The 24,832-nt window shown below is 37.0% G+C and overlaps 1 protein-coding gene across 1 annotated transcript in view; it reads right to left on the bottom strand.

The window, feature by feature from the left end:
- Positions 1-14,651: 14,651 nt before the first annotated feature.
- NCAM2 (neural cell adhesion molecule 2) overlaps positions 14,652-24,832 on the bottom strand; it is a 291,019-nt gene continuing 280,838 nt past the window's right edge. The window contains exon 18 of the mRNA XM_021270555.4: positions 14,652-23,407. Coding sequence (XP_021126230.1) covers positions 23,296-23,407 — 112 coding nt within the window. The 3' untranslated portion in view covers positions 14,652-23,295. The remainder of the gene's footprint in view (positions 23,408-24,832) is intronic.

The raw sequence follows: 24,832 nt of genomic DNA, 5'->3' as shown, positions 1-24,832 counted from the left end.
AATTGTGTATGCAGGAATAATAAATAAGTGGAAGATGCAGCTGCTTAGAAGGCTCTTCACTATTTTGTGGATAACAATCACATGCAGATGCAGTATTTTTCAATGACAACCTGTATCCTCTTAGAATAATATTTTCAAAGAAAAAGCTAAAAGCTGCATCAAAACCTGCAGATGGGTTGTTCAGAAGCACCGCTTCTCTGCTAAGCTATTTTATGCAGCCAAATGGTACAAGCCCATAAACTGCTGGAAGGATTCCGGACTTCAGAAATCCATCAGCAATTGCAGGGAGCCGATGCCTGGATGTGAAGCGTGCAACTTACTATTAGTATCGGCCAAACACACAAGCCAATAAATCACTCTGCAAGGTGTATTTATAAAAGAAGAGATAACATGACTGTGAAAGGAATTAGGTAGAATCCCTTCACAAAGCACAATGAACCACAAAATTCACTTTTTGAGGTTTACAGCCTAAGAAAATTTACCATCATAGGTTTGTTGTCCATCAGGAGGACAGGAGGGAGAAGCTGCATGTACTAGCATTAGTTTGAGGACATCCACAAAAATGAATTGCTCTGTTAATCTACCAAACTTTATAAATATTAGTGTTCTTTTATTGTAAAAATCTAGATTTTTCCCACTATAACCTCATCCTCACAGTTTTTACATTAATATTTTTGCTTTCCACCCACCCCCACCCTCCCAACTCCCTTTCCCAAATACTCTTCTGGCAGCTTCCTGTTACAGCCTATCCTCAAACTAACGTCAGGTTTTGGTGAATCCCTTACTGACATTTTGACTGCACTGAAATAGCTGCTCCACTCCCACTACTGTGATTATGATTCTCACTCTGCCAGCATTCATACAGTCCTCAATGATGAATCTATGAAGCAACAAATGGGAAGGATCAGCATTCCCACCATTCCTATTTATAGTCCAGGATAGGATTATGACAACATTATTATTATGTGATGCTTCTCATATTTTTCTGCCTATTCTACTTATTTAGCTTAGCATCACTAACTAGCTTCACGCCTCCTCTTTAATAAGTATAGTGGAAAAATGTTGAGGTGTTTTTGATTGCTTTAGTTCCCTGTTCACTGAATAAATTGTCTTTATACAATTTTTCTGAAGACAATACTACTGCAGTGCAGTAGCTAATAATCTGTTCATGAATATTGAGCTCTGACTCTGGAAAACACAGCAGTCATTATCCTGAAGAGCCAGGTTTCATGTTTAAGACACCTTGTATGACAACCTATGCTTTCCTTCAATTTTCAGAGTACAAAATACTTATAAAGAAAGCTTCTGCTATAGAAATTTCTGAAGGTTTTCACTATTGGTCATTCACCTTGAAACGTTGTACATTATGGAGACAAGATTATACACATTCATCTGTAACAACAGTAATAACTTGCATTATTTGGCAGCAAAATGTAATAAAATGGTGTGACAGAAAGCATAAGATCCAGGTTCTTCTCAATTGTTCTAGGTCTTATTATTCAATTAGATATTGTTATTTAGTTTCTTGATGATCACTGTGCAACCAAATGTATATATGAGTATATATGTACATATAGACACACTCTAATAGATGTGCTTTTAAAAGCAGTCTCAGTAATGTCCTGAAACAGAGAGCAATTACCGCATCCTGAGTAAAACCTGAAGTTAGAAAAACAGCTGGCTACTCCATGGAGAGAGTATGTCAGATATAACTTCCCAGACCTTCAGGCTCGGGCCCTGGCTCAGAAATCAGCTTTCACTTGTCTCCTTTTAAGACTGATTCACAGACTTCCAAGCTGACCCTGCCTCGATCACTGCTCATGTCCAGCAGAAGTCTGCTCCTCTCTGCTGCCCTGCTTTGAGTCCAAGTCTAGCTGCTCAGACTTATTTACTTTTAACTTTGGCAAAGATTTCATTTTCAGTGTTGCCTTTGGTTAAACAAAATATCGCTCATTAAAGAAGGGGAGCAGGGAGGAAGGGAGAACATGTCTAAAAGTTCATCTGCTTCACAGAGCCAAAAGACATTATACCTTCATTTAAATTGGACTGCAATAGCAAGCCTGTGTACAGTACATGGCTTGTCTTCCCCCATCAGCTTTCCTCAGTTTGATGCTAACATGTCCTAACAAGGACAGCCAGAAGTTGTGTAAAAATAAAGAGAGATTTGGCAAAGGGCTGCGTCTGTCAATAAAATCTTCTAAGTGACTCAAGGTTACTGTGTCAAGTAACATCTTTCAGCTAGGGTGGAATTGCAAATTGACATGGAGGAGACAAATATTTCTTCAGAAACTTGTCTGCTTTTACAGACAGATTCCAGACAGCTTTCAAAACTTGATATTTTGAAATCTAAACAACAAAGTATCACGTTTCCCATCACATATACTATTTCTATTCATTGGCCATGTAAATTTAAGGATTCAGAGAAACCATGCCTCATTCATAGCTAACATGAGTATCTATGATGTGCTATATAGGCATGACCTCAAAATACATGTCTACTCCACTGCTACAAAAAAATAAACAACACAGATTAAAAATACAGGAAAGAGGATATTGAATCCCAGGGGCAAAATAACCATGTTTCCACATTTTAATTCAAAGACATGAGAAAATACAACAGTAGAAGTTTCAGTAATGTGTTACTTTTAATTACAGAATAACAGAAGCTCCAGCTGGAATTTGGTTCCAACAGTTCACATGAAAGATTTGGAGTAGTATTTAAGAAGAAAATGAAACTTGTTAGTTTAAGTAAGCTACAGTTAGAGGAAAGACCAAGAGAAGGTATGAACTGAACATAGAAACTGTAACACTGGCAACATGTATAAACTGAGTAGAGCAGGTCTGTCTCAGTATGTGAATTAAATATTATGTGAGAGTTAAAATTATTTATAAGGATATTGACTCAGTCAATAAACAACCATAATTTCTCAAAGCTATTCTGGTCACTATGGCAATGTGGAGAGTTGAGAGCTTGATGGTTTCATCCGAGTATTTTATCATTGCAATCATTTTCTTGTCTATGATTCTCTTGTATAAGCATCTGTATATATATGTGATTACCTTTTAGATTTAATCCAAATAGTCAAACTATGGTCAAAAACACTACTAAAAAAAGCTTAGGTGAATGACGCTGGGGGAGAAAATCAATATGCTTTGATAAAAAACATTCTACTGCAGGTTGGAACACTGAGGGGAAAACCAACAAACAAAAAAACACCTTGCAAATATCTGAGAATAAAAAAGTGAGCTTTGAATTATACATGTTAAAGGTTGAAAAATAAGACCATTATTCTAAGAAAGAACATCACCATCATCCCCATTGGAGGAAATAAATACAGTATCCCTGTGAAAAATACATAAAAATATGTAACTGGATTCAGGAATTAGGGATACAGAAAAAGTGTTATATGTTAATTCCTCCTGGGAGATTTGCTGTAGTTAGGAGCAGTTGTTTCACCAAAATAAGCATTTTGGAAATTAAGAAAACTCCCTCATACAGTAACTATTTGTAGCAATTTAGCAACCTAGTAAGAAACTCAGCAGTTGAAACAAAGCTGCATTTCAAAAAATACAAAAATACTTTGCAAAGAGATACTTAAAATAATCTCCTGTGTTGTTGTATTTTTCTCCCTGAAAAGTTGTTATTTCTAATTACAGGAAAAAAGTAAAATAAAATAAAATAAAGAAAACAAAAACCCTGCTCTTATCTTGAAAGGAGGGAAAAAAAAAAAAAAAGTTAAAAAAAACACATTCATCTTGTCCACTTGTTATTTTAGATGATGTTTTGCAAAGTCTAGTGGTTAAAAACAAAAACAAAAAATAACCGTTTTGGTTTCTTACAGGCACCTTTAAACATACGTTCTTTTTATCCCAACCAGTCTACCTCATCAAATACCTGTAGGTTGTTGGCAAACACTTAATTTCAGAGCAAGATGTATTTGCACAAACTATCACCCTGACAGTTTTGAACAATGGAACAATGAATAGATTCTCATTTACAGTTTACTCCCGATGAATTCAACAGGCAAAAGGGAAAATATTCATAACCATGCAAAACCTAAAAACCAACCAACCAAACAAAAAAAACACCACCAAACTCACATACTTTTCAATATCTATCTGTTTTAGATTATATGATTTTATTGTGCGTTTCCTATGTACGTGACAATAAAGTCCTAGTATCTTAGGAAGACCACTAATTACTGAACAGCACAATCATAAAGAGAATTTAAAACCATTTTTGTGTGTTAACAGAAAAGAAAAATAATTAGCAATATTTTTTCTCAAACACAAATAGGAGTACCCAAGTGGAACAAAACACTTCCTGGGAAAAAAATGAGGACTAATTATAACTTAAAATGATCACTCATTATATTATCGCTACTTGATTATAACTAAAAAGAACTGGGATGATTCGGTGGGGTATTGTGTTCCAGCTCCCTAAACTCTCCATTAAATAAATGGTAACTTTGTAATCAACTCAGCATTTACTACCACATCATAATATATGCATTTTACAATGCTGAAACTTCAATTCAGCAGTCTACCTCACTTCAGCAAAGAGCATACATCTAAATGCAATAATGTAGATGATTATTCTAACTACCAGTAAGTGATTTGCATGCAGATTCAAAAACTAATATTAAACATCGTGTGTTGATGCATGCCTCTGAAAAATCTTAGGGTCATATCGCTGATTCAATCACCTTTCAATATATCTTCACATTCAGGCTCACTGTCTTGGTTTGAAAGCTTCCTAAGAAAGCAGCAGGATATTGGGGGGGGGGGGGGGGAGGGGGAGGGCTGTTATAAAAATATGTTTTGAAATGTGAGAGAAGGTTCAATCAATTCCCTCTGTCAATGCCCCAGGGGGAAGGGGCTGACAGCCCCAGGCTGTCCCTGTGGGGCACGCAGTCCCTGGGGGCACCAGGGGTCTGTGGGACCACTTTTAGCCCCCACCTGGTGAGCAGGGGGAGAGCAGCAGGCTGGGATGGGAAAGTGCGTGAAAAGAAAACCAAGGGGACCCCAACACTGAGGAAGGAAGGACCCCCTACCTGAAGATCGTGTTTGGCCTGGTGAAGACCTGTGGGCACTGAGGAGTGGCAGTGACAGCCCCCACATTTCTGCTTGGAGAAGGCTCAGACTGTTGGACCCAGAGAGATACTGGAAAGGCAAGCATAACACCAGGAAAAGCTATCTTATTTAACTGTTATAATAGCTTTACTATTAATTAGGCTTTTCTGTACTAGTTGGAACTGTGTTTGTATTTCTGCTTTAGCAACAACTGTCATATTGTGATGAGGTTTCATGATTTTAGTTAGGTTAGCAATAAATTCTTGTCTCTTTCTCTTGCATGCTGTGTATTCTCTTTTGTTTATAACAATAACTTTAGCGTAACTATATACATCTTGGTTTATTATATTGAACTACAGTGCAATAGTGACAATAAACTGAACATCCCACTATGTTCGGTTCTGTATGTAGACGTCAGAAGAGCTGGAAGTCCAAAGCTGCAATCTTATAAGGTACCATTGACAAGAGATGGGATAATACATTAAGAAAACAACTGTGCTGTATTTACTGAACCGGGGAACAAAAAGATTAAATATATTGCCTTACAGCAGGAAACAAAAACAAAGAAACAAAAACCTGTAGACAATAAAACAGCTCCGAATGCAGACTTAGGACCTTTAATTCTGTGTCTGCACTGTCACTTCCTGTCTCACAGCAGTGATGAATTATAAAATGATTCAGAATCCTTCAGCTTTAACATGGTGGGGTCGACATATGACTTGCTGGTAAACAATCTAAGAAACAAGTTTGATGCTTTCTCTCCTGTATTTTTAAATCCTTATTAAATATTTTATGAACTGGCCTTATCAATTGTAAGGTCAGTTTAAGAAGTTTGTGCTTCATCACCTCTGTAACTAGCTTTTTATACATGACAGCCTGTGAGTTATGAAAAAATCAAATTATGTTTTCTGCAGTAGGGAAAGAGAAGTGACTACATTAGATACGAAATTTCATGGTAGAGGAGCAGAAGGCCTGCATTAAGACTTGCGAAGGCCTGACCTTTTCAAGGCAGTCAGCTGGATGTACATCAGCCTTATCAGCACACTCCACCAGCTTGATCATCTGGTTCATGCAAAAAACAGACGCTCAAGCCTGCACATTTAGGCGTCCTTTCAGGGATGGAAATTGTGAATGATGATGGAGGGAAGCCTTGCCCTGAGACAGGCTCAGAACAACCACCTAGGACACAAGGCTCACAGCACTCCTGTTTTAAATGGACCCAGAAGGAAGAGGGACACGTGTCTTAAAATGCCCACTAGCACTTTGGGAAGACACCGGTTCTGTTTCAGGCCTTACTATTCTTAGCAGAGCAGCCTCTTCAAAAGCTGTGTTTTTCCTGCTCAGAGATGGTATCACAGGGTGATGTGAAACTATTAACAACCACTGTCCCTGAAACATGAACGAGTGCAAAGAGCTTGTCTTGCTACTCTACAGAGTTCCTGCAGCAGCTGTTCTGAAGAAACAGGTGAGAAGAGCAGGAATGCTTGCAGATTGCCTTGTCACCAGTGAGTTCAGACAAAGCTGGAGGTGGCCACTTGTGTTCCCAACTAAACCCAAGGGTCAGTGAGAGTGGCTGGGGCACCCCAGCTCTGCATCTAGAGGCCTCTTATCCACACAAAGACATGGCTCTAACATCTCATTATCCTCTCTATATTGCAACAGAAAATCAGTCACAAAATGAGCAGACCCTGGCGTGGGCTAGTATTGTATCACAGAAGAAGAGGATACTTTCTGACTGGGAAAGGAAACACAGAAAATAATAATAATAAAAGACTTCACTCTTATGGAACAACTCTCTTTTCAGTAGCCCACTATCCAGGCTTTCCTTCTGCCTCCCAGCTCCATTTTTTTTTCTGCTCCATTTTTCACATAACACAGTATGCAAATAACAGAAATTGTTCCGTATCTCTAGCTAACATTTGGTATACAATGCATTCCTATTTAAGTCATTGGGAATGTCATTAGGATAATAACTAACTAGGCAGTGAAAATTTTTCTTCTCCCTCTATTCAGTCCTCTGTGCTGCTGCAGAAGTAGAGAATGTTAATTATCTTTAACAAAAGGTAAAAATCTAGGGAACATTAAAAAAAAAAAAAAGGCTTAAATTAGCATATTCTACATATTAATTCTTGCATACTAGTAAATTAATTTTAACTTTGCAAATGTAGCATGCTTAACCCCAAATACCTGTACTTAAAAATCCTAGGAAAGTGCTGCGCTGAGAGGTAGACCTATTTATAAACCATCGATGAATATAAAGCACTAACTGCACTTCATCTTCGGCACACAGTTTTGTTCCTCTCCATGTCATAGGAATCTGGGAGATACTGCAGGATAAGGGGCAGAGGTTATATCTGTATAAAGACAGATCTACTGAAGTTAAGGGCGAGGCTTAAGAAAACATGGATAGTGCACAAGCACTGAGAGTGAACAGTGTCCATTATCCTCTCCATCCCTGTGGACTAAGGTTAATGGAAGGAAAGCTTACTTCCACACACCTTAAATACGGTCTGAATTTGTTTCCGTCAGGAAAGTGAAGCTTTGATAAAGTTACTACCAGTTGTCGAGCATGCTGAAGGAATTTACTTCCCTCTGATCTCAGCACATCCGACATCCTCTTTCTAATTCTGGCTTTAATTATGAGTGGTAAAATCCATGATGGTTATTTAACAATGCTAGGGACTGACTTAGCTCAATTCACTTATGTCACGTTGGGACTTATAACAACCTAGCTGGGATTTTGCATATTCCTGTTTTCATTCTCATGCAACACTGGATACTCTAGCACAGATGGTTCATCTTCACAATACTGTAATTGAATGTGCATTATCTCAGATGTTTTGGCAGTTCTGGATGGTCTGAGGAGGTTGGCTGGGAAAAACAGTCAGGCTGGTACAATATTGTGATGAAAAGGAAGCAATTATGATATTTATTTCTGAAATATTTTGCAGCAAGTAACAAATCTATCTTAATTCATGTGCAAGTGCAGATTTTTCTCACTGAAAAAAATACAGTGCAGAAAAAAAAAAAAATCACAAACTAACCAAAACAACAGCAACAATAAGATCAACAACAACAAAAAAGCAAGCCATATATATGTGTCTGTATCTAACAAGCTGAAAACCTTTCCTTTGGGAAAATGCTGTCTCTTCTTACTACAACAGAGTAACATGTAATGGAACGTAACAATTCTGAAGAGAAGCTGGGCCTAGAGGTTATGTGTAAGCAGTCTGCATCCATCTAACTTGGATCTAATAAAAACTTAAATTGCACTTCTATCCTATTTTAAGCTCAAACAGAATAAAAAGCAGGGTGGGCAGCAGGTTAAGGGAGGTGATTCTGCTCTCTGCTTTAACAAAAACCTACCTGGAGTGCTGCATTCAGCTCTGGGGACCCATCACAAGAAGGACATGGAACCATTGGAGTGAGTCCAGAGGAGGGCCACGAATATCATCAAAGGGCTGGAGCATCTCTCTTACCAAGACAGGCTGAGGGAGTTGGGGTTCATCAGCCTGGAGAAGAGAAGACTGTGGGGAGCCAGAGTCTGAGAAGACTCTGTGAAGCCTTACAAAGGCTTTTCAATGCACAAAGGGGGTTCTTTACCAGGTCATGTAGAAATAGGACAAGGAACAATTTTAACCTAAAGGAGAGTAGTTTTCAATTATATAAAAGGAAAAAATTGTTTACTATGAGGTTGGTGAGTCACTAGTACAGGTTGCCCAGAGAAGCTGTGAATGCCCCATCCCTGGAAGTGTTCAAGGCCAGGCTGGATGGGGCTTTGAGCAACATGGTCTGGTGGAAGGTTTCCCTGCCAATGGAGGGGGGGGAGGGTAGAACTGGATGGTCTTTAAAGCCCCTTCCAACCCAAAACATTCTTTAAAGTTTTAAATAAACGATTATGCGATGGCAGCTTAAATATAAGTACAGTGGCAGAGAAGTATCAAGGAGAAGAGATTGTAACCATCACTGCAAGATTCTTCATTGTAAATTTGCATCATTGGAAGCTATATTCTAATATATTCCTGATTAATACATGCTAGCACACACCAATGAGACTGAGAATCTCTTGTTAACAGACTCCCAGTACAAGGCAAAGAAGTAGTGATCAATCTAGCTATAATGAAGATGCAGCACAAAAATTATTGTGAATTTGAACTAATTCTCAGGGAGTATTTTATATTCCTAAATACACTAATTTAAAACAAACAAAACAAACAAACAAAAAAAAAAAATTGGCTGTGAGGAGGCAGCAATTTCCACTACTATCTTAACAATATTACTGCAATACATTCAGGGTATTGGGAGATATTTGCAGTCTATTTTGTTTGTAGAAAATCACAGCTTGCTTTGAACTCACTTGAACTGATATGAACGAAGGTTAACAAAAGAAAGTGTGTGAAAAATCAAAGGTCCACATATTAGCAATTTTTGAAACTGGGACCTGTTATTTTGCTGTACTAAAGAGATGTTTAAATGACCCATATTGCATGGTTGTTCTGTAAGCCTGTCTGGCAAGAGCCAAGTAAACATAAGTCGATTTAAAAAGACAACAAAACAGAAGTACTCCGATAGATATGTTTGTTCCAGTAAAATTGGCAGGTCAAGTTAATCATTTAACCTTTTTATCAGGGCTTCCTGCAAGCTCAGTAGCAGCTGACTGTGTAGAAGAGGCCTAATCCTTGTTACCAGAGAAGCTGTGGGTAGTGCTTTGCTGGCACCATCACTGCTGACCAACTGTGACATGGCCATGCTCCCCAGCCACAGAAATTGCTGGTGAAGGGGCTTGAGAGACTCATCACCTGCCTTCTCACAGCGAGGCACTGCTCCTGTGCCCTTTGACAACCTCTGTGTATACTTATTGCAGTCTTAGACCACACCCACAAAAATTCACAGAAAGTAAACATTTGCAAAGCCTGGCAGCCCACCATCAAGTTCTCTCTCAGTACTCCAGACAAACTGGGCATACCTGTCAGAGGCAGCAGTATCTCAGAAAAAAAACAAGTACCATCAAAAACTTCTAATGATGCACTGTACTCTGTGGCCCAGCATGCTTCTGTCATTGTGTACTCTTTCAGCTAAATTACTGAAGTAAAACATACAAATTAAGATTCAAACATAACCTTTTGCTTGACTGACAGTCTTCTGAAGTCTAAGGCATGGAGCTGTTACGAGGATATAGTAAGGCCTGGAAGTGACGTGATGCAGCCATGAATGAATACAGCCGTGAATGGTCCATCAGTCCAAGAAATGGTCTGTGCAGTGAGAGAGGGAGAAAGAAGCAACAGCACACTTCTCCTGTTTGTCTTTTTTAAGATTCAAGTTTGCCAGAGAAAAGCTTACATAGAGGAATAATTATCCAGTTACACAAATTGAGCTTAATCCATCTGCAAGGCTACTCTAAAAACATCCATAAAAAGAAAAGACACAGGGAACATAATTAATCTGGTCTGCAAAAATTTCACCTCAGGCAGGGCTTTACAGCACACCTAGATGCTCCATGGTTGTCAGTAGAATTAGAGAAATAAAGCCTGAGAGGAAGGAAATGAATTGCTTACAAAACAAGGAAAATGCTTCAGTCTCAATTATGTGTTCAGTAATATATGATAGGCCAACACTAAGCAGGTCAGAAGACCAAAGGACTATCTGGGAAAACAAACAAACAAACAAACAAACAAAAACAACAGAACAAACAACTCCACAAAGAGAAGCTTAGTTTAGCAGAAATAGTCAATTACATCATTGTTAACCAAGGCTAAAAACTGGAAGAGGTGTGAATTCAGGGTTTACTCTCCTTTGTTTCTCATTTGAAACCTATTTCTAATGTCACCCTACAGGCCTGTCAGTTTTCACCAGCATAACAAGGTAAGGCAGGACCAGGACTTCACTGAGAATTTGAGATGGCCACCACCACCGTGCACACTGAGGAAGACCATAACCACAACACTGAGGAAGACCACTGAGGAAGACCAAAGCCATTTCCTGCAAAGCAGGAAATATATCAACTATGTGAAAACCTCCCATTACCAGTCAAAACTAGCAATGGAGTGACAAGATATATCCAAAAACTTATGAAGAATTGGGAAAACCCTACTCTAATCACCATCTAGTTATCAGATCAGGAAGTCTACACACATCCCCAAAAAACCTTTTGCATAGGCATCTGTCCACCCCTCAACACAGCAGCACAAATTAGGGATTGTTATCGTATATATGTTATGTTATGTGTAATAAATGACTAAGTCCCGAATAGGGTTACGATCAAAGTTTATAATTTATTAAACAAATAGAGGTAAGCAAACAGCGCTGGGTGCGCTGGGAATCTCTGCTCCACCGAGACGCACACAAGTTACATCAGACCACTGGTTTCTATGCTCCTAGGTTAATGCATATTCATCACCACTTTTGGAAAATGAAGGGTTATTATAATTAATTACCCAGGACCTGAACCATCCCATGGATGCATGCGTATCAGTCTCTGGTGGTTCTCTGGGGGTCACTCATACTGAACATTCGTAGTCTTCCTCTCAGGCTTTGTCCTTCGGTTGTTCTTCAGCTTCCCCCCTCTCCTTATTTAGTAGTCTCTGGGACAGATGTCAGAAAGTTGTGTCTCATGCAATAGTCAGCAATTGTCTCAAAAAACTCCCCCTTATTCTCTTATCTCTCAGACCCGAGTCTCAAGGTTTACCCTTCAAACCCTCTATCAACACAAACTGCTTGACCATTCTTTTGCAAGATACAAGAACTATATACACTGACCACTCTGTTTCTCTTGGACTTGTGGTTATTCATACAAGGGTATGTAAGACAGAAGGTCACATTTCATTATGAGGCCCTAGCATTGTTCCACATTGACACGAATCAGACAAACATATTTCACATTATGGTATATATGCAATATTTCACTCTTCTGCCAGTGAGCATGAGAGATCTCTTTTTATCACTTGCTTTTCAATACTTAAAAAAAAAAAAAAAAATCTGCCACCAAATGAGTTATGTTGGTTTCAATAATCTTCTCCTATCTTTTATTCTCATTTCTCTTACTAACCTTCTAATAATACATTCCTTGCCTAACTCTACATCATATTACTGAAGTCTTTCTGCTCATCTCCTCACTCAACCTACTCCTCCTCAGAATGAAATGTGATTAAAAAGTATTAAACATATTTATTGTCCCAGTACTGATTTTTATTTTTTTTTTTGGTGATTTATGATGTTAGCTTTCCCTCCTTCCCTCTCCCATTTCCTGTGTTGACCATGGACTTTTTGAGGTTAGAACTATGGTTGCTCACCACCTCAGCTTGCTTGGTACTCTTAAGATACTGCAGAAATGCCAATAAACACTAAGCCTGTCCATTACAGTCACTCCAACAATAACACATTTTCTTAAAAACAAAAGAGAAAGCTTTAAAAACAGCAAAACATACCTACCTCCAGGAAAGAGAGAACTTGCAAACACCAGCTATTTGAAAAATCACCACATATGGCTTGCTTTGATTTAACCCCTTTGAAGCTTGAGTGGCATCCTCTAAAGGGCCTACCTACCAAGAAGAAAAAAAAATCCTAGAAGAGGTTAATTCTGCAATTACATGTAGTTAAGGATGTTTTCAGTACAAATGTGTTTGGAAATACTGCTACTAAGTTAGTGTTTTCATTTGTTGTCTGTTATGTTACTTCATTTTTTCTAGGGAAAGCTAGATGTTCTGCTATAGGGAAGAAATTGTCTATATACATGTATTGTCTATATAATTATAGACATATAATAATATAATATTATAATAATATAATATTATATGTCTAATATAATAATAATATAATATTATATGTCTATATAAGCCAAACTGTAATTTCATTTTCACGTATAAATAACTGACTGCACTGCAGAACTGTCATGGTCATGTTATACATCTCAGCATAATCAGTCAAGATAACGTGTTCTTGGAGCTGGACATAAACATTCAGTTTTTCACAATTGGATAAAGAATTCAGAATTAATTTGGTCAGAGATAACAGCATCACGACCACTGGTAATGGGTCTGTGCTGTCTGACCTGGCACTGGAGCACTGAAAATGTGCTCTGCCCAAGACTGGGTTAATGCCCTCATCCTCAAGTAGTAGCAACAACTTCGGTACTCACCAAGTGATCAGTAAAATTTGTATTGCAAGAAGTGAACACTTTAACGTGTTCAAATGCAGGCATACAAACACTGTGTGAAGTTGCAGCAAGGCTTCTCTGCCACGAGACCAAATAAAACCCACATTTAATCTAAGGTTTAAATCTTGTAAACAGTTTGTGCTTGTTCTTATATTTATTGCACGTAGTCTCACTGAAATCAGTAAGATAAATGGGTCCATAAATCTTCAGCACCAAACAGACAAGGAGAGGAAAAGAAACATTACTCTCTCCTGGCACTTGATTTGCTCAGCCCAAGCAGCCAGTTCCTGGAGTGCAAATGGCACCTTCTGAACGCCAGTCCCGGGCTTTGCCTGCCTCCCTGGCAGCTTTCTGCTCTTCCACTGAAGACAATTCTGAGCTATGTGGAGCTTATCTCTCAAGGACCTAATGCAAAATATAACAAGATTCATCTGGTAAAACAGATTAATCTACTTGGAGTACTATACTTTTATCAACCGAGAAATAAAGATTGACCTAAATTATCTGAGCAACATCTTACTACTTTAAAATGTTGGCAATTGACAGTTACACAATTCTCATCTCCAAAATATATTTTTTTTTTCCTTCTAAGTCTTTAACCCCAAGGGTACATAAACTTCCTACCTGCCTGTGAACTTCCACTCAACTTCCCAGGCCCTGAGGATGCAGCCATCTCTGACCACCCTCTGGGCTCCCCCACCTGCCCTGGCCCAGGCCCAGGCCCCCACAGCAGTCCTTGGACCACCAGCCCCTGCCCCGCTGAGGCCACAGCAGGGCCAGGCTCCAGCTCCCCACAGCCCTGCCCTGGGCATGTCCAGTTTCAAGCTGACCACTGCCCCAGGGAGGTGCCTGGTGCTGAGGCTGCCCCTGTGCCCTTGGTGCCCCACTGCAGGCTAGGCCATGGGACAGGACCTGCCTCCAGGCCCTGGTGCCCCAGTCCCAGGGATCTGCCAGCCCTTATAGCACCTTCACAGGGTTATCTTTCAATATCAGAGAAATCCAATACTAACTTTTAAATTCTTTTTTTTTTTTTTTTTTGCATTAGTGGTGCTAGCAGTAAATTCATCAGTAAGTGATGGATTGCTTTCAATGACTCTTATGTCTCTTCATTACTGCTTCCCTGACGTGCCCTTATCCAGGCGATACCGAGTGGGATCCACATCAGTTCCAGACTGACAATCAAGCTCACAGGAAATAATCAAACACTTTGTTACAGTTGCAGCATTTTTAGGTCCCCATCCTTCAGCACAAGCCAACAACAGAGATCCTTCAGATGGTCATAGTGTGTTTCAGCTTAAGGGGTTTATGTTGTCTTGTTGAAGAATATAGTTGACAGTATACATGGCAGTGATATTACAGCTGTATATTATGTCACCAGGTTATGCAAGTGGTGTTTATTTGTTTTCCTTCACTCACAGACACAAAATCATATTTTACAGATGGAATATCTTTAATTTTCAAAAGAGACTACTTTCCACTAAATATATACTTTATACATACAAGGACAGAACAAAACACTGCAGCAGGGCACGTCATGAATACCAAGAAGTCATAAGCATTGCTCCAGTGTAACAATTAACACTTGCATCCCACTAGGGTATGGCTTCATTACAAAGCTCCTCTAAAATGAAAAGCTTTGCATAGGAAACCACATAATATACATCATCAGTTTCATTCTGCCCTACTTGATAGTTTAAATTGCATTGCAAGTGAACTTTTTATTAAACTTACAGTACACTATGTGCAAAAAGTCATTACATTTCACATATATATATTATTTTTAAAGATATCAGTAATTCTCAAATCTATTTGAAAGCAATTGTTTCAAAAACTTCTTTTTTTTTTTTTTTTTACTTGTTTTGGAAAGTGTCTCAGAAGTCCATAGAATGTTTTGAGTGGTTAAAGATGATTTAGCCCTTCAGATATAAATAAATGATAAATTTCATCCCCCCATGATAAAATTGTGCCAAAGTAAAATTTGTTTATTATGTCCTGAACTAGGACAACAAAACTGCTTTTTTTTTTTCCATTTGAAAATAATGAGATATAATTTGTCCATCGTTAGTTGGACTAAGAGATGGACTTTGCTTAATAGAAAAAAAAAAAAACCTCGTCTTTAAATCAAAACTTTTTGTTCATCTTCTCATTAGAGTGCATGAATGGATTTTAAAAATTCACTGCCTGACCTGATCAATCTACTGCCGTATGTATTTTATACTGCTTTTCCAGTAACACTGTTGACAATATTTTATATTGGTACTGATTGTGAAAGAAATTAATTGCTGAAATTTAAATTTTACACTTTTTTTTTTTTTTTGATAACGTTTAATAAATGACTAAGGAAGTTTAAACCACATCCTCAAGCATAAGCATTTTCCACATAGCAATGAGCTTACAGATATAGTTTATCATGCTCTGCCAGGGCCCAAATGAGAAAACTAGCTATCTTTTGCTTAGCCAAGAATACAAGGCGTGACACATTTTTTTCCATTTTGTTATTTTCTTTGGTGCAGTGTTATCTGTGTCTAGGTTATTAACAATGACATGGGTAAGTAAATTGTCTTTATCAGGGTATCTGAAAACACTTTTAAATATTTTTTCTTGTATTTTGAGTAGCAAGTCTGAAATACACCAGTGCAGGATGTATAGCATCAAGGCTGAATTAAAAAAAAAAAAAAGTTGATTGTTTCTGAAGGTGTCAGACATTATCTTTGTATAATTAGTCATTCACAATAGTTGTATTTACCGTTCATCTGTAAATTTATCTTGCCATCAGTGCACTGAGCAGATAACTATTGAGATGCCTGAACTGAATTTATGCACCATTTGATGAAATCTGTTTTTTTTTCTGAGCAAGGCACATACCTAAACACAAAAATAAATAAATAAAAAAAAAACTTTCAGTGGCACACTGATGTTAACTAAAATCAATTCTCTCAGGCTGAGTTTTTCAATACAACATGGAGACCATTCTGCCAGCTGTTGATGTTGTCACTCACACTTAAGCAAGCACATGGCTAAGACATATGTTTATACCAGAGCTTAAGGAATGAAGAAGGTAAAGCTATGAGGACACTGTTGTGCAAAACTTTTCCTCCTATGTATGGCCCCCTCAATCCTTTGGCTCATATAGTTAGTTAGAGCTTAGGTTGCATTCAGAAAGCTGAAACTTAGGCACTAATACACAATCTAGCAAGTTTCTTTGGGAATTTAGAATTTCAGCACTAGCAAAACAGAGGGCATGACTGCTGCTCTGCCAATTTAGAAAAGTGGCTAAACAGTACTGTCTGGAACGTGCTTCACTCATCCTCTATCTCTGATGGATACAAATCAACAATGAAATAAAAGCCCACTTCATGGCAGACTATGCCCAGCCTGTTATGACCTGGCACTGCTGACATAATTACAAACCTTTTGGAAGGCTCAAACTTTGGCAGAGCAAGTTAGCTTTTGATGACAACATCTTTTTTCTAGGATATACTAAATACCTTTAAAATGTTGCACTTATTCTTTGGGAAAAGAATTTTCTTAGCCTCAAATGCTGCTGGAGACTCAGGATGTTACAATAATAGTTTTTAATAACAATGATGTATTATGACAGAAAAGAGAATAATAAATTGCATATCTGCTTGAGTATTATTCAGCACTTCTATAATGGGGGGAAAATAAATAATTTATATGCTTTTTGGCAATAATTCTCCTAATGAATCAGACATCCTTGACAGAAAGACACTTAGCAAAAAGAAATATAAACTACAACACTTCATTAAAGTAAAAGTATCTTTACTATTAATATACAAATGGTGAAGAGTGACAAATAATTGATATACTTTAAGCCATACTTTCAATGTCTTTCATAAATACAAAACCATCATCTGCGATATTACTTCTTTTTACAGTATAGAGATATATATATATACACAGCATTTCATAGGGACATAAGGTTTTGAAACAATAAACAAACTAGCTCCGGTGGTAGCTAACTTATCAATATATAATTCAGGTGGTATATATCGCAAGTGGGCTGTTAACAACATGTGGAATAACAAAAACAATATATGGTATGCTTTAGCTTATACTGTACACAGCATACAAATACATACTGAGTGCTCATTGTAGCAGGAAAGCTTTTTTTTTTTTTTTTTTAATCTTGTCAAAATTCTTTGCTCAAAATTCTTTGTGAGAACTTTACACCATGAGCAAAGAAATTTATCTTCATGGGGAATCTGATTGCTTTATATGTCTGTCACCAACCTGTAGAGACCCCAAGGGCTTCTTTCCTCTTTTCTGAACCCTACATTTTAGATTTAAAAATGCAGCCTACTTACACAGCAGACCTGAAGGATGCAGTAGGACTGCATCCCATTCTCTAGTTACACTGCCCATTCTCTAGTTCTCACAGTCTGCAGCAGCCTCTCTTCTTTTAGTAGCTCCCGACTTTCCTTTCCCCACTACTAACTATAGGATCTCCCAGTTTTTGAGCACTCTCACAGCTCACTCTCTTGCACCTGTTCTCTCTTTGGTAGCTTTCCTTAATTCTGCCAGCACTGCAGCTGGTCATCTTGCCCACTCCCAATCTCACCTGTGACGTAAAACTGCCAATATAAATTTGGCAATAAATATCTATTTAATTTCTCTGGGCTAAAAATGGCCAATATTCAAGTTTGAAAGTCAAACATCATGAAGTTCACAATGCCTGTTAAGAGGAGAGGGAGACAAGTAAACTGTGACTTCTCAGAACCTGGTCCAAAGTCAAATTTGTAGTAGAAAGGTTTCTTTCTGGTTCAGGTTCAAATGAAATGATTTAAGAACACATTTATATGTTGAGTAGAAATATTGAAGATCACTTAAAGTTTAGTGAGTATTTTCCCCTACCACTACAGCTCTGCTGTCAAGTGGATTGGGTACTCCAGGAAATAATACGAAAAAAACTGAAAAAGGGGATAGAACCATTTTTTTTTTTTTAAATCATTTAACTATGGTAGCTTTGCATGGATCAGCACAACTATCTGAAGTTAAACAAACTGATTTAAGAAGAGACAATACTTCCTAGAATGTTTTCATCTTTACCTAAAGTATTGCAACCACAGTGAATTAATTAGAGGGATGTTTTACTTAATTCTGGGCACATACTAATGTATGGGATAAAACCATGATCAGATATCTTTATCCATGCTTTCTGATCACTGCAAACTCCTGATAGACAAGCCTTCCCTGTGCAAAATGTTAGCAGGAGCCTATCAAGACATTTAAATTCCACTCACACCAAGGTGTCCGCTCACAAAGGTGATGTGATGGGATGAGGACATGTGGAGCCTCACTGAGATGAGGGGATGAAATTCAGGCCCCACTGAAATAAGTTTTTGTCCTAAACCCCAGTGAGACTTGAGCTCTTCTGGGGCCCTTCTTGTAGCATTCTCTGCACCCCTCCATAAATTAACTGGACTAAGTAGGGTCTTGACATTTTCAGTCAAATTTTTTTGGAGGCTCTTTAATCAGGAGTAAATATCACCCAGCAGACACAACATTACTCAGCAAAGATATTATTACTTCCTATGACAGTTTACACAGAGATGGTGAGGCCATAAATGGCTGCAAAACAAATATTCACTGCAGTTTTACTCCAGAGGTAAAATGGTGGGAAGATGTTCCTCATCATCTTCCAGATTTGAGCAAAGATGTTAATATTTGAGGTCTAACTGCCTAAATAGAACTAAGGAGACTTTCTATCTGACTTGTCAACTTCAAAACACCCCTACTTACTCTCCATGTGCTCCATCTACTTGAATATTTTCAGCAGTAACACACCCATATAAAACCCTCACTACAATTGTGATCTCAATAGTAAATTTTGTGTTTAAAATATTTACGTGAATTGCAAATATTATCTCCAGTTTACTTTAGATGAGTATTTGAGCATATCTGAGCAGAAAAGTATGTCATGATAAAGCTTTCAAATACTTTAAACAGGCTTTGTAGACAAATTATTGAAGATTTTTTTTCTTTAATAAAGTAGAGTGGCATGCTATCAAAAGGCACAAATACATTTCCATTATCTGGTCTAGGAAACAGAAAAAATGGTGTGATTATTATACTACAGTTTAATGATTGGCACTTAAATAAATAATTACCATCATAAAAAGAAATCCACTTTTTTGGATGAACATCAATGCAGAGGCTGAAGACAGCAGGTGGAATTTACTATACCACGGACTGCTGTCAAACAGCCTTTGTATATGACTGTCACTGTGTAAATATGTTGTATATATCTATGAAGAGATATGTCAACCCAATCCTGCAAGCTTTTACGTGAAAGGACATCCTCCTGCTCACACTGACCCCACTGGTGCCAGTAGGGTTACATACGAGTAGTGGGTTCAGCCACACAAAACTTCTTGCAAGACTGAGGCCTAAATAAATTAAACTTTGTCACATTATAATGCTAGGCATTAGCATCACCAGAATCGTAAATATTTCTGCAACCACAAAACAACCGAAAAACAAAACAACAAAAGCAACCAGAAAAAGAAACAAATACCATATAAGTAAAAACTAAAATAAAATAAAATAGGAAAGAAAACCAGAACAAAAAACAAGAACTCTCCATAGTACATCTGTATACTAAATTGTAAAACATTAATTTTTTATTGTTTTGTTACTATTGTGGTAAATCAGAATGTATTTTTACTACTACTACTAATAATAATAAGATTTAAGTCATTTTGCTTAATTTTACTCCTTATTTTTTGTTGAATGGATTGTCACTGCCACATTCCATTTTGTCCATAGTTTCAATAGCTCCCTCCCATGCTTCTCCCTGGAGTATGTTAGTATAACCATTCAGATTACTTTTAAAAGTAGTTATATTCTGCCAACTCTTCTGACATTTCATACTAACACTTAAAATTACTTTTAGACAGTAAAAGTGACACTTATACAGATACCTTTTTTTTTTTTTTCTTTTCTTTTTAGTCTAGATTAGGAAAAAATAAAGAAATGATGTTACTCCAGTTCTACACATACCTTACAAATTACTATGCACTGTCCCTCATTTGGAAATACTTGCAAATATCAGTGTTTTTGAGCATCCTGTTATAGTTATAGTTTGGCTTTCTTCATAAAAAGCCATCTTTCTTTTCATCATAGTCAAAACACAAGAGATAACATATTAGTCCACAGATGAAAAGGCATTCTTGGAGCAGTATGCCAATAATTTTGAACTGTTAAATTCTCAGCCTAATTGGCAATAGACATTACAGCAGGAAGAAAATAAATATATTGTAATCCAATATACTGGGAACTGCTTCTGCTTCCCTTATTGGAATAATTTTGCTGTATATTTAACTTGTGAAGAGTAGGACAGGAGTATTAATACTAAATGTGCTGAAGAGACCTTTTAAATCTTCCAATCCTTTCACATTATAATTAGAAGCCATATATTTAAAAATAATAATAAAAATAATAAACAACTCCCCCCTCCAAAAAACAAAACAAAACAAACAAAAAAAAAAAAACACCACCACCGACCAACCTATAGATGTTAGGCCATGAAAGTCTTTTGTATAAGTCTGAAGAAAAAGGACTAAAATTGAAAATACAACTACAGTTGAGCCTAGAAAGGATTAGGCCTGCCCACAGGAACCGTGCTGGCTTCAGAAAAAGCACTGTTTGTCTAATGAACCTTGACTTATGTGAGTATGTACAGCATCACCTAAACTTGTTTTGACAGATAGAAGAGGAAAGAAGGTCTCCTACCTTCATCCTCACCTTGGTAAAAATACTGCATGAGATGATGTGGGTTCAAGCCACACCATCTGCATTCAACTACTTCAATATTCCAGGTCCCTTCCTTGCATGTCAATGGAGGGAGAAAGCCCAGTTGCATATACATACTTTGTAGAAAGAATATATATTCACATACATAAACGAGACAACCATTTTTCTTAATTATTGATTAGGGGACAGTCCTGCTCATTGTGTACTTACTCAGAAAGAAACAGGACAGAAATTTAACAGGCAAGGAGCTACTTGGTAATACTGCCTGCACAGTTCATAGTAGCAACAATGAGAGACCATAAGGGAGTATATTCATCTTTCTTTCATCCAGAAGTAGTGCCTTAGCATTGAAAGAGACCTCTTTGCAGCAGTTTTAAATGGTTCTCTTTCATGACTTTCATCCTACATTGCTGTAACCCATTCTTTTCGCTTTGTTTTTTGTGGGAACTTGGCCTCTTATCCTAGCCACACCAGCATTATGCCTCTGTCTTCAATACTTGGTTCATTGTATCTTTTTTTCCCAAGGCAAGGAAAAGTTGGGAAAAAAAAATATTAGTTGGGATTGAAAAATAAGAAAGATACATAAATTAACTATGTCCTCATTAACTCTTTCAAAAGCACTAATGATTGGGTTAACAAGAAGGTTAACCTGTCATTTTCCCCAAATTTAAAGACATTCTTTTACTTTTCAATTTTGGCTTTGCTGCACAGAAGTCAAACACTTTGCCATTACTACAAAATATCAGCAAAGAGTTGATAACATTCTTTGTGAAATTAGGCAGTTTACGTACTGCAAATATGAGATAAATTTAGATATAGCATGGAGAAGACATAATTTGCCGAGTAAGGCTACAGTTAAACCTCATGACTTAGATGTGGAGAATCCAAAAAGTACTCTACAATTTAATCCCACCAAGTAAAATTTTCTACTCTAGTATCCTATATGATTTATCTACTCTTTCCAAAGCAAGAATTTGAACAATTTGGTAGGTGTGGATACACTGTGCTGAAATGGAAACAAAATGTATTACTCATATTAGTGACACCATTAAATCAATAATAATAAGAATGAATTTTTCATCAAATAAATTAGCCAAATTTTCAAGTAGTGCATATTAGCCTGAATAATAAAAAAAGATTATCTTAAAGAGTGCTTGATAGGAAAAAAAAATATATATATTTGGCCTCATACAAGATGTTACTCATTAAAAATTTAAAATGTTACTAACCATTTAGCCAAAGTCCTTCTTACCATCTGTTCTTTTGTTTCTTGATATGACAAAAGATATGAAATCATAACGTAAGAAGTGCTTCTTTAATAAGCTCAAGTTTAAATATTTCACATACTGATTTGTGGTGAAAATATATCTACTACCATAAAATACAGTTTATCCCTTGATTAAATGGTTGTAACTAAAAGAAGAATGAATACTGTATAATAAATACATTGGGGAAACTAATGCGAGCTTGTGTTATAAGGTTTCATTTGAAGCCACAAGTTACCAAAAACGAGTTTACTTTTTGCACATTTCCTGCATTCCAGTTTACATACAACCTTCCAAACATTAATATAGAAAACTGGACATTCTGAAAATCTTGGGGCCTTTCAGAATTATGCTCACATAGTTAGGATGAGACCAATATACTTCCACAAAATTCAGCCATTTTGTTTTAAATCTGTACATCATGGTTGTCATTTGTTTGCTATTGTACTAGAAAACCCAGGTGAAACTGCAGGTGTAGCTGGCTCTGTGCTGTTGAAGACGGTCTGGTTTTTATTTTGTTTTGTTTCAAGTGATATGCACAGCTTGAATGACTACTGAGTGTCTGCCAGTGCCAAGGTCTTAAATATTGTACTGAGACTTCTTTTTTTTTAAAGGCAACCTAAACTTTTGCTTTATTATAAATGGAAACAAATACAATAATATATGGCACTTTATGTATGTAGCTCGCACTGTAAGATCCAGAGACCTGATGTGTGGTTAGGGGTGCTTTGCAAAGTATTCTTCTAAATAGACATACTTTTTTCATATAATAAATTACAGTTCTTATTCTGAAGATTTTTCAAATGTATACCATGGGACTTGGTGTCAGCAAACCTACATACTAAAACCATTAACAAAACAAAACAAAAAAATAGAAAGGAACTGTAGACAGAAACTGTTTCATCATATGTACACATGTACTAACTATTCCAAGCTTAAGTTTCCCAAGAAATTAAGGTCAGTGTAAAGTTTTGGTCATGGGGTTGCTTCAATCCAAATGTATTATCCAGATAGCTGTAGTTTATCTTTCTATGCTTTGCTATCATCTTCTTTTGACTGGATGATGTCATTAGCAACTTTGATTTCTATGGTTTCTGGATTTAAAGCTTCTTTTCCATTTTCTTCCTTTAGTGGCAGCTTCCTATCAGAAGAAAGGAGAAATCATGGTAGTTACAAAACACAACACATCATCTGGAATTTAAGTCTACAGTATGTACATTGTTAATACAGCCCATAGTGTTTATAAAAACATACTTAACTGAAATAATTTACAATTGCTTTGAGTATTAGTGTTCTTACTCTCAAAATAATTCATATCAATTCTTTCCAGAATTCTGTAAAGACAGAAAAAGCTAAATGGCATATGATAAGCACATTGTTGCTGCCCAAAATAGTTTCTTCAATATGACAGAATAAATAATAGAATGCCAAATAGCCAGCTTCTATAATTCTGTGAACGTGACCCTGAGCTATGTGTTCGTTAAGGTACTGCTAAACACACAAAGTCAAGTCTTTCGTGGAATCTAGATTTATTTATTTTTTTGTCTGTTTCCAACTGTAAATGCAGTTGCATATGAAAGAAGACATCCACCATTGGCTATGCCAAGACACAGGTAAGGGAAATAATGTTTTCTAGCTCAAGGAGGTAATGGAGGTTATTCTTTACAAACTTCTACAATTTATTTTCACTAGGTCAAAGAAGCAAAGTGCTTTACTAAGTTACAACTTTTTTAAGACTAAGTTTGTGAGAAATGGCACAATAAGAAGCTGTCCACTTACATTCATCCCTGAGATAAAAGCTGTTCATGTTTGAATGCATGAAGACTTTCAGCTAGTATTTTAATTTCAGAAATGGTCTAAAGATTCCCTTTTTATTTTAAAACCCTAAATTCCAATGCCAAAAGAGTCCCCCACCCTTACTTTATAGGAAAGACAAAACACAGATTTCATTCTTGACTTCTTGAAAATCAGATTCCCTGCTACCAGTCAAAATGTATCTGTGAAAAATATGTATGGTTTAGGCAGATGTTCCTGTAATAATATCTCCCAGGCGTAGTAGCTGTTAATCCTGATTCCAGTTTGGGTTTGCTTTCTGTTTTCTAACTAGGGAATGGTATGCATATGTCTTTTTTCATTCATAACAAATGTTATGAAAAATGTTTCGGTAATCTTCCACTGTGATTGCTTTGATGTCCCAAAGAGCACTATACTATTGCAAACCTGTCTGAGGAATCCCTTAGGAATGTCTTGTAATAACAATGTTTGATAACAATAAATAAAACAAAGCAATACCCAAACTCCCAGTCTTATATTTAGGCTGGCTGAAATGAACTAGTAAGTTGCTATTTATGAAGAGGTTAAACAGTAAGCATAACCTGTATCTAAGAAAAAATCAAAGAGAAGACTAACTTGTTCTATTATAGTAAAATATGTAGGATGTGTATCAGCTGTCTGGCATTGAATACAGAGGGACTTTAGTAATTGTTTGTTTCACATGACACAACCAAAGGAAACAGATTTCAGCCCACAACACGACACCTGAAAGAATGGTAACAGCAGAAATCTA

This window comes from Anas platyrhynchos, chromosome 1, assembly GCF_047663525.1.
Source record: "Anas platyrhynchos isolate ZD024472 breed Pekin duck chromosome 1, IASCAAS_PekinDuck_T2T, whole genome shotgun sequence".
Classification (NCBI taxonomy): domain Eukaryota; kingdom Metazoa; phylum Chordata; class Aves; order Anseriformes; family Anatidae; genus Anas; species Anas platyrhynchos.
This window is presented reverse-complemented; position numbering and strand designations above follow the sequence as displayed.